The 8,885-nt window shown below is 41.2% G+C and overlaps 1 protein-coding gene across 1 annotated transcript; it reads left to right on the top strand.

The window, feature by feature from the left end:
• The first annotated feature begins 2,215 nt into the window (after positions 1–2,215).
• CUNH2orf74 (chromosome unknown C2orf74 homolog) lies at positions 2,216–8,342 on the top strand. Its single transcript, XM_035000557.1, has 5 exons — positions 2,216–2,315; positions 6,666–6,786; positions 7,017–7,130; positions 7,227–7,404; positions 8,169–8,342. The coding sequence occupies exons 1-5, from the start codon at positions 2,216–2,218 to the stop codon at positions 8,340–8,342; spliced, it is 687 nt and encodes a 228-aa protein (XP_034856448.1).
• Positions 8,343–8,885: the final 543 nt, after the last annotated feature.

Genomic DNA, 8,885 nt, shown 5'->3' with positions numbered 1-8,885 from the left:
TTAAAATGTCCCTGGGCTGGGTGTGCACACGGGTGTTACAGCTCTGGTAGTTGAAGCCAGGAACGTATTTACCTGATTTGAGGTGGTTGTAATGTAATATTAATAGTACAATGCTTCAGACACTTTCTCAAAGATGTTTCAATCCTAGGGCGCCTGGGTGGCTCAGTTGGTTAAGCGACTGCCTTCGGCTCAGGTCATGATCCTGGAGTCCCTGGATCGAGTCCCGCATCGGGCTCCCTGCTTGGCAGGGAGTCTGCTTCTCCCTCTGACCCTCCCCCCTCTCATGTGCTCTCTGTCGCTCTCATTCTCTCTGTCTCAAATAAATAAATAAAATCTTAAAAAAAAAAAAAAGATGTTTCAATTCTAGGTGAATAAATATTAGCTATAATGTTTTGCTAAATCTTTTGTAGTGAATTTGAGATTCCTCTGCTGAACTGTGGTGTTTGGGGATTGGTGCCCATTTCCTTAGTGAGAGAAGTGCTCTCCTGGTACCATCACCCCTGCCAAGGGCCGCGTTTCCTGTTGTGTAGCTCAGTGTTACTTGTTACATGAGAAACAATTGGGTGATGAATGGATAGCCCAAAAGCCTTATCAAGCTGTACTGACTTTGTGAGGTTTTATTTTTTTAAAAAAGATTTATTTATTTGAGAGACAGAACAGAGGGAGGGGCTGAGGGAGAGGGAGAGAGAGTCCCAAGTAGACTCTCTGGTGAGTGCAAAGCCCGACATGGGGCTCGATCTCACAACCTTGAGATCATGACCTGAGCCAAAACCAGGAGTTGGAAACCTAACCGACTGAGCCACCCAGGTGCCCTAACTTTGTGAGGTTTTAAATGGCTTCTGCATGAAAAGGTTAACTGTGGATCATAAAAAATGAAGGCTTTTCAGCAGAACAGCCTTCACTTATGTGGAGATTATATGTACTAAAATATTAGCTATTTATCTTAGTGTTTAATATCATTTTTTTCCTTCCTTCCTCTAGTAAAAATTGACAGATTTTAGCCATTGTTATAGAAGAGAAACTGTTTCAGTCCAGGAGCTCTGTGCAATACCACAGCTTCACATTTGTAAGTGCCAGTATTTTCCACGTGGCCTTTTAATATCTAAAATAAGACCTCCACGCTGCTCCACCAGCTATAGTAGAGGAAACAGCTACACTCATTTGAAGAAAGAAAAAAAGGCATTCATTTCATTGCACTTGTCATTGGAGGCTAGAGTGGACCTATTTAATGCCCTACAAGCTCAGGACTTGGTGGACAGGTGCAATGGCTCTTATGTGAAGAAGTGAGGATTCTTGTGTTAGAAATCAAGGACTCAGAAAGGGAAGCGGTATGATTCTGGTTACAGAGCGAGTTGGTCAGCAGTCTTGGATTGCAGGAGACACAAACCCCACTCGGACCAACTTAAGCCAGAAAGGAAAGGCGTCAGGTCACACAACTTACAGCTTCCAGTCCACAGCGAAAAAAACCAAGATTTCAAGCATGGTTAGATCAAGCAGAGTCCTTTGTAATTTGTCTCTCTCTTTCTCTCTCTCTCAGCGCTATTCTCCTGTTTGCCAGTAGTTTCTGCCAGTATCCTGACATTGAGACTGACTGAGCTGATTGGATCCCATACTGACTCCTGAACTGTGGACTGTTCTGACTGGCCAGACCTGGGTCCTGTGTGCTCCCCTGGTTTTCACATTCAGGCAGCTGTGACGTGTAAGGCCTCTCAATGTCCTTGTCTTGATCCTGTAATTCAGGGATCATGCTTTTGTTAGAGGACATCACCAAATTGCATGGATCAAGGCCTTAGGGAGGTGGCTGGGGATTCACATGCACCCTGTGCCCATCTGGAGCACAGCCTGCCACAGACCCTGCTACCGGGACTGCCCACCCTTTGGCTACTACCCCAAAGGAGCCTGAAGGCAGGAGTGGGGGACAGGGCAGAACTGCTCGCCCTAGGAGGAGTTGATATCTGACCCCAGTGTGGCAGATGTGAGGAGCACTAGAAAAGTCTTCCTTGCCCCAAAGGGAACTCCCCGTCTGCTGGCTGATGCCTGAAATTCTACCCTGTCTTGCTTTTGCTTTTAGCTCTTGTTTAAGATACAAATATCCTTGAGAGTGGAATAACTTTAAGTTTCTATCGGACATTCTTGGTTTGAAGGATTAGAAAGCAGGTTTTGATAACAGGAGGGATAATGTTTAGGATTCTGGGAGCCTGAGGTCAAGGAATAAATGGGGTGGGAGGTGGGAAATGACAAAGAATGTGAAAGCCCCTGCCACTCGCCCGCTGGCGTGCGGCTGGAGCTGGACAGGGCACGGGTTTGGGATGCAGGTAGGTGACATGGTGTGTCACTGAGCTGAAATGACAGCTTAGAGAAAGCAAGAAGGAAGGAAGCCTAGTGGATGGTGATGGCCTCATGTGAGGGCCGTGCAGGAGTGGGGAGGTAAAGGGCTGAGGCAGGGCTGGGGCGTTCACAGTGGGGAGACAAACTGAGCAAGAGGATGGAGATAGAAACAAGATTTCTGTGTGCTGGTGGTTTTTTTCTCCCAGTGCCTGCCACATACGAGGCCACTACAGATGGGTTTCCTTTCCTCTGTTCCACAAGTAATTGTCTTAAATTATGATACAAATACAAAATTTACCATTTTCACCATTTTTAAGTGTGCAGTTCAGTGGCTTAAGTACATTTACGTTGTTATGCAACCATCACCAGCATCCATCTTCAGAACTTCTCCATCTTCCCAAACTGAAACTGTATCCATTAAACAATAGCTCACCATTTCCCCCCTCACCCTAGCACCTGGTAATCATGATTCTACTTCCTGTGTCTCTGAATTCGACTATTGCAGGTACTTGCTTCACTTAGCATCATGCCTTCCAGGTTCATCTCTGTGTAACCTGTATCAGAATTTCATTCCCTTTTAAAGCTGAATAATATATCCCAACTTGGGTTGTTTCTACCTTTTCGCTATTTTGAATAGTGCTACTGTGAACATGGGTGTACAAATATCCATTCCAGTCCCTGCTTCACTTCTCTTGTGTGTATACCCAGAACTGAGATTGCTGGATCATATGGAACTCTATATTTAATTTTTAAAAATATTTTTAAATTTAAATTCAATTAATGGACATATAATATTTGTTTCAGGAGTACAGGTCTGTGATTGATCAGTCTTATATAATACCCAGTGCTCATTACAACACACAGCCTCCCCAGTGTCCGTCACCCAGTTACCTCATCCCCCAACCCCTCTCCAGCAATCCTCAGTTTGTTTCCTAAGATTAAGAGTCTCTTATGGTTTGTCTCCCTCTCTGGTTTCATCTTGTTTCATTTTTTCCTCTCTTCCCCTATGATCCTCTGTCTTGTTTCTTAAATTCCACATATCAGTGAAATCATACGATAATTGTCTTTCTCTGATTGACTTATTTCGCTTAGCATAACACCCTCTAGTTCCATCCATGTCCTTGCAAATGGCAAGATTTCATCTTTTTGTTGGCTGCGTAATATACCATTATATATATATATATATATATATATATATATATATAATATATCTAACACATCTTCTTTATTCACCTGTCAATGGGCATCTGGGCTCTTTCCATCATTTGGCTATTGTGGACATTGCTGCTATAAACATTGGGGTGCACGTGCCCCTTCAGATCACTACATTTGTATCTTTGGGGTAAATACCCAGTAGTGCAATTGCTGGGTCATAGGGTAGCTCTATTTTCAACTTTTTGAGGAACCTCCATATTGTTTTCCAGAGTGGCCACACCATTTTACATTCTCACCAACAATACACAAGGGTTCCAGTTTCTCCACATTCTAACACTTGTTGTTTTCTTTTCTTTTTTTTTTTTTTAAATAATGACTGTATTCATGGGTATGAAGTGGATATCCCATTGTAGTTTTGATTTGCTCCTTAATGATTAGTGATGCTGAGCATCTTTTCATGTACTTATTGTCCATTTGCATATCTTCTTTGGAAAAATGTCTATGCATTGTCCATTTTTGAATTGGGTTTTTTTTGTTGTTGTTGAATTATAGGAGTTTTTTATTTATTCTGGATATTAATCCATTATCAGATATGTCATTTGCAAATACTTTCTCACCACTGAGTGTGATGTTAGCTGTGGGTTTTCTATATATAACCTTTATTATTGTGGGATAGTTTCCTTCTATTTCTAGTTTATTTGGTGTTTTTCATCATGAAAAGGATACTAAATTATGTCAAATACCTTTCCTGAATTAATTGAGATGATCATGTATTTTTCTCCTCTTCATTCTGTTAATGTGGCAGATTACATTGATTTTTGTACGTTGAATCATCCTTGCATTCGTGGAATAAATTCCACTTTGTCATGGTATATAATCCTTTTAATATGCTGCTAAATTCAGTTTGCTAGTATTCTGTTGAGGATTTTTGCCTCAGTACTTATAAGGGATATCAGTCTTTTAGATTTCTTTTTTTGTAGTGTCTTCAGGGTAATGCTGGCCTCATACAATGAGTTATGAAATGTTCCCTTTTCTTCAATTGTTTGGAAGAGTTTGAAAAAGATTGGTTAGTTCTTCTTTAAATGTTCGATAGAATTCCTCAGTGAAACCATCTGGTCCAGGTCTTTTTTTTTGTTTGGAGGTTTTGATTATTGATTCAGTCTCCTTCTCATAGTTCTAGTCAGATTTCCTAGATCTTCATGATTCTGTCTTGATAGGTTTTGTGTTTCTAGGAATTTTTCCATTTCATCTGGGTTATTCAATTTGTCAGCATACAATTGTTCATAGTACTCTCTTAGGATATTTTTAATTTCTGTAGAATTGGTTGTAATTTCCCACCATGTATAATTTTTGAGCACATGCCTGCATACAAAGTATATTTTGTTAGGCTCTGGAACCCATCTTTGACTATCGTGGCATCACCGACTTACAGTCCAGTGCACTTAAAATGTGATTTAGGGACCAAAGTTGGAGAATCTTTCACTTTTCAGAATTATGTTAAATATATGATATTGATTCCTAAGTCACATTCAGTGAAGGAAAGCCCTTGCAATAGTCTTGTCAGCCCTTACTTATTGCTAAAGGTCTCTGGTCTCAGACTACATCTGTTGAGCAGTCTTGGAGACAGGACCAAATAGCGGCAGTGCACTCCAGTCCAGCACGACTCACGGCAAATACTTAAATTCAGGGTGGGGATGGGGCCCCTTTTCCCTTTCTATTCAGTATAATATCCACACAGTAGATGACACAAGGCACACTAATCTTAAGGATCTAGTTTGATGGGTTTTTACATATGTCTAGACCTGTGTAACCAACAGTAGATCTAAAATATTCCCATCTCCCAGAAAAACCCTTTATGTGTACGTGAGACATGGGAAGATTTGGGCTCTTAAAGTCTCAGTCTGGCAGCAGTGTAGCGTAAGGAGAGTGAGATGGGCTCTGAGTCTTCATCTGGGAGCCTTGCTGGAGGAAGCATCCATGAATTCTGCTCACTCTGCTCGGAGTGGCTCAGATGTTCACATGTTCTAAAAAATTAGGCATGGCCTGAGCCCTCCAACAAGCTCCATTTGGGCTACCACATACACACACACACACACACACACCACACCTGCTACACACCCCCATCCATTCAACATTTATGCGATTTGAAGGTCCTGAGTTGGTGGAGTATCCAGAGATGAAAAAGCCACAGTCCTTGCCCTTCTGAAGGAGATCCAGTGCTGCTACAGCCCAGAGACTCCTAGAACTCGTTTTCCAATTTTTTAGATGTGGTTGGCAGCAGCTGCCATATTCCTGTACCTTTCTCTGCTTCTCAGAAGACCCTAACTCTTCCCTCCCCCTTCTTGTTATGGGCATCACTCACTCACCTGAAATTAGGTTGGGGGTGGGGTCATCTTGCTCTACTCCTGCTTCCTCAGCCACGGCTTCTAGAGCTGCTAGTTTGCTTATTTGTCCAGGAAATGGGTCCAGTGATGTGGTATTAGAAGGATGGGCTATTTAGCTTGGAGAGCATCCATTTGGGGGTAAGCTGATTACTCTAGGGAGGGATTTTATAAGAAGGAAGTGGGACTGATTGTTCACTGTCTGTGAAAGAAGCAGTAAAGAAATAGGCTCAGGTTGAGAAAGGAAAGCTGGTGTTTGGAGAGCAGGAAGAAAATCCTTGTCCAAAGAGTGCCAGGATGGTGCCCCATGGCCTCCACCCCAGCCCTCTGAGAGGAGAGGACAGTGAAACGGCAGCCCAGAGAAGAGCTTCTTAGTGTTCCTAACTCCAGGTGATGGGCAGGGTTGGGCTGGCACTCTGGTCCTTCTAACTGAACCGTTCCATGATTCTATGACGTCACTGAAGAGAGAAGAATGGGGAGCTGGGCTTGGCTCCAGCTGCTCCAATTCCTATCCTCTGGATTCTGATAGTTTTTGGGGTGAGGGGAGGTGAGCTGTGTGATCACACGTGTCCCAGCTCAGTCTCCCCTCTAACCACCTCAGCCCCCACCACATTTATGGGGAGAAATTAGCCAGTGTGAGTCAACTTCATCGAAACAAGCACAGCATCTTTTATGAAGCTGATCAAAAGAACAACAGTGAAAATAGCTTTTTATTCTTCTGTTTCTAGAAAACTTAAAGAACAAGAGAACTACATTCAAATTAAGCTGGAAAAGAATATTTGTACAATCTGTGATTGTGAGAGTGGACGATTCTTCTAGCTAACCCTATGAGCTTTGAAACCACAGCAATCACTTTCTTCATCCTCCTTCTAATTTGCTTCATTTGCATCCTCCTTTTATTGGTGGTTTTTTTATATAAATGGTATAAATCCACGCTGATAAATTGGGATCAGATTTCAAGTCACACTAGCAAATGTATCTAGAAATAATATAAATCAATTTAAAATAGAGCAAATAATGCTATAGCTATTTATTTTTTCCATTTCAGAATTTTAGAAATTCTAATTTCCTATTTAAAAGTGAAGTTCCATGCCAAGTAAATCAAGACCATTCTTTTTTTTTTTTCTGAATTTTTTGCTTATTCATTTTCAGTTTCCAAAGCAAGAAAGATGAAGAGACAGAAAAAAGTCCTTGTACAGATGCTAATGGAGGTGAAGATTGTTTAGCTGCTAATGCGGAGACAAACAATTCAGGAGACCAACAAAAGTAAGTCTGTATTGTAGAATGTGATAGAAAGCCATTCTGGGGTATGATAATGGTGGCTAACATGCATGAATTTTAAAAATTCTGCTGATTACCTAGGACTATCCTAACACCAATCACGGACTTAAACGCACCCATGAGGCCTGGCATTCTTGTCCAGAGACGGAGTAAAGAAGACACACCCTTAGAAAACAAAGAGAACATAGAAGAGAAGGAGGACAAAACAAAAGAGAAGCAAGAGCCTAAGAATGCTGGAGGAAATGGTGAAGAGGAGATCGCCTTATCTCCTCCCAAGGACCAGGTCAGAATGTGTTTGATTGAAAAGTGGTAAATTTTTTGGCTAGGTACAATGAGATGGTCTTGCCTGAAACTTAAGTTTTTACCTGGAAGGAGCACAAAGTCTGCAGTCTTCTAAACCATTCTTCTTAGTTCATCAGTTCATGTTATTAAACCAGTCATGTATGCCAAATCTAGACACTTGCTCATTCTTCACTCTTACATTTGTATTGTTCTTAATAATCCCCCTCCATTTTGCTTTTCTCAGAATCCTAGGATCTTAGAGCTGGTGGAGTCCTTGGAGATCATCTAGGGATCCAGCCCTCTCATGTTACAAATGATAAAATGACATGAATTGTTCAAGGTCATTCCTCCACTGCGGCCAAGCTCAGGACCAGAGCCCATGTCCCTGTTCTGGTTCCAGGCTGTACAACAGCATACAAACATTGCCCGGGCCTTCTTGAGCTCCCTGTCAGGACTCTCTGATAGGAACAGTTCACATCTTCCCTCAACACAAGGCCCATGCCCAGAGGCAGAACGATGGTTCGGGGGCCCCTTTCTACCCATAGAGATATGAAAATGAGATCATGATGGATTATCACTGCTTTCCTGTATCATTTAGAAACACTTCTTCTGTTTCTTACTAACAGTGTTTCTATATTGAATTTAAAATATAAACTAAATTAAAAATATAACATTTTTTAAAGCAGGACTTGTTGCCTTCATAAATTGATCTTTTATACTGTTTGTTCCATTCTCTTACAGGATGAAGATTTGCAAAAACCACCTACACCTCTCACTAGAACTCCTTCAGGTGTTGAAAACCACAAAAGACCTTTAAAAGGAGTGACATTTTCTAGGGAGGTAATTGTTGTGGACCTTGGGAAGGAATACCCGATACCTCGAAGCTATACTCGAGAACATAAAGAGAGAAAATGAGCTCAGAAAAGGCTGAGAGTGAAAGAAATGTAAGCTTAGACTAACAATGAAATGACTGGGGGTACAAGATCATGTTGAAACAGCAAAATATGGGGAATTAAGCAAATACAAATAGTATTTTACCTTTGTGCAGAAAGAAGTGAGCTACATGCAAAATTCTGTAAGTAAAATACCCAGAGCTTGAATATAGTTTTTTTTAAAATTCAAATCTGAGTTCAAGAAATTGATTGTATTAAGTGTCCTTAAAACACTTGTCTACTCAAACACTGTTCTAACATGTGAATAAAATTATTTGTGTTTGTGCAGATGTCTGTTAGGTAAATCATATTTAAGGGGAACTTTAGAGATAGCAAATGTTTCTTTTCATTCATGTTTTTTTAATTTAAATTCAACTAATTAACATATATTATTAGTTTCAGAGGTAGAGGTGATTCATCAGTATTATGTAATACCCAGTGTTCATTACATCATGTGCCCTCCTTACTGTCCATCACCTAGTTACCCCATCCTCCCACCCACCCTCCCCTCCAGCAACTCTCAGTT

This window comes from Mirounga leonina, unplaced genomic scaffold (assembly GCF_011800145.1).
Source record: "Mirounga leonina isolate KUSES-001 unplaced genomic scaffold, KU_Mleo_1.0 Mir_125, whole genome shotgun sequence".
NCBI classification, from domain to species: domain Eukaryota; kingdom Metazoa; phylum Chordata; class Mammalia; order Carnivora; family Phocidae; genus Mirounga; species Mirounga leonina.
Note: the sequence above shows the minus strand (reverse complement) of the source record. Positions and strands in the feature narration are given on the sequence as shown.

What these genes read in the sequence shown, in the direction of transcription:
- CUNH2orf74 (XM_035000557.1), top strand. Translation starts at nt 2,216, where the DNA reads ATGGGGTGGGAGGTGGGAAATGACAAAGAATGTGAAAGCCCCTGCCAC. An exon ending in GGCACGGGTTTGGGATGCAG is followed by an intron (nt 2,316 to 6,665) that starts GTAGGTGACATG and finishes TGTGATTGTGAG; the next exon opens with AGTGGACGATTCTTCTAGCT. An exon ending in GTGGTTTTTTTATATAAATG is followed by an intron (nt 6,787 to 7,016) that starts GTATAAATCCAC and finishes ATTCATTTTCAG; the next exon opens with TTTCCAAAGCAAGAAAGATG.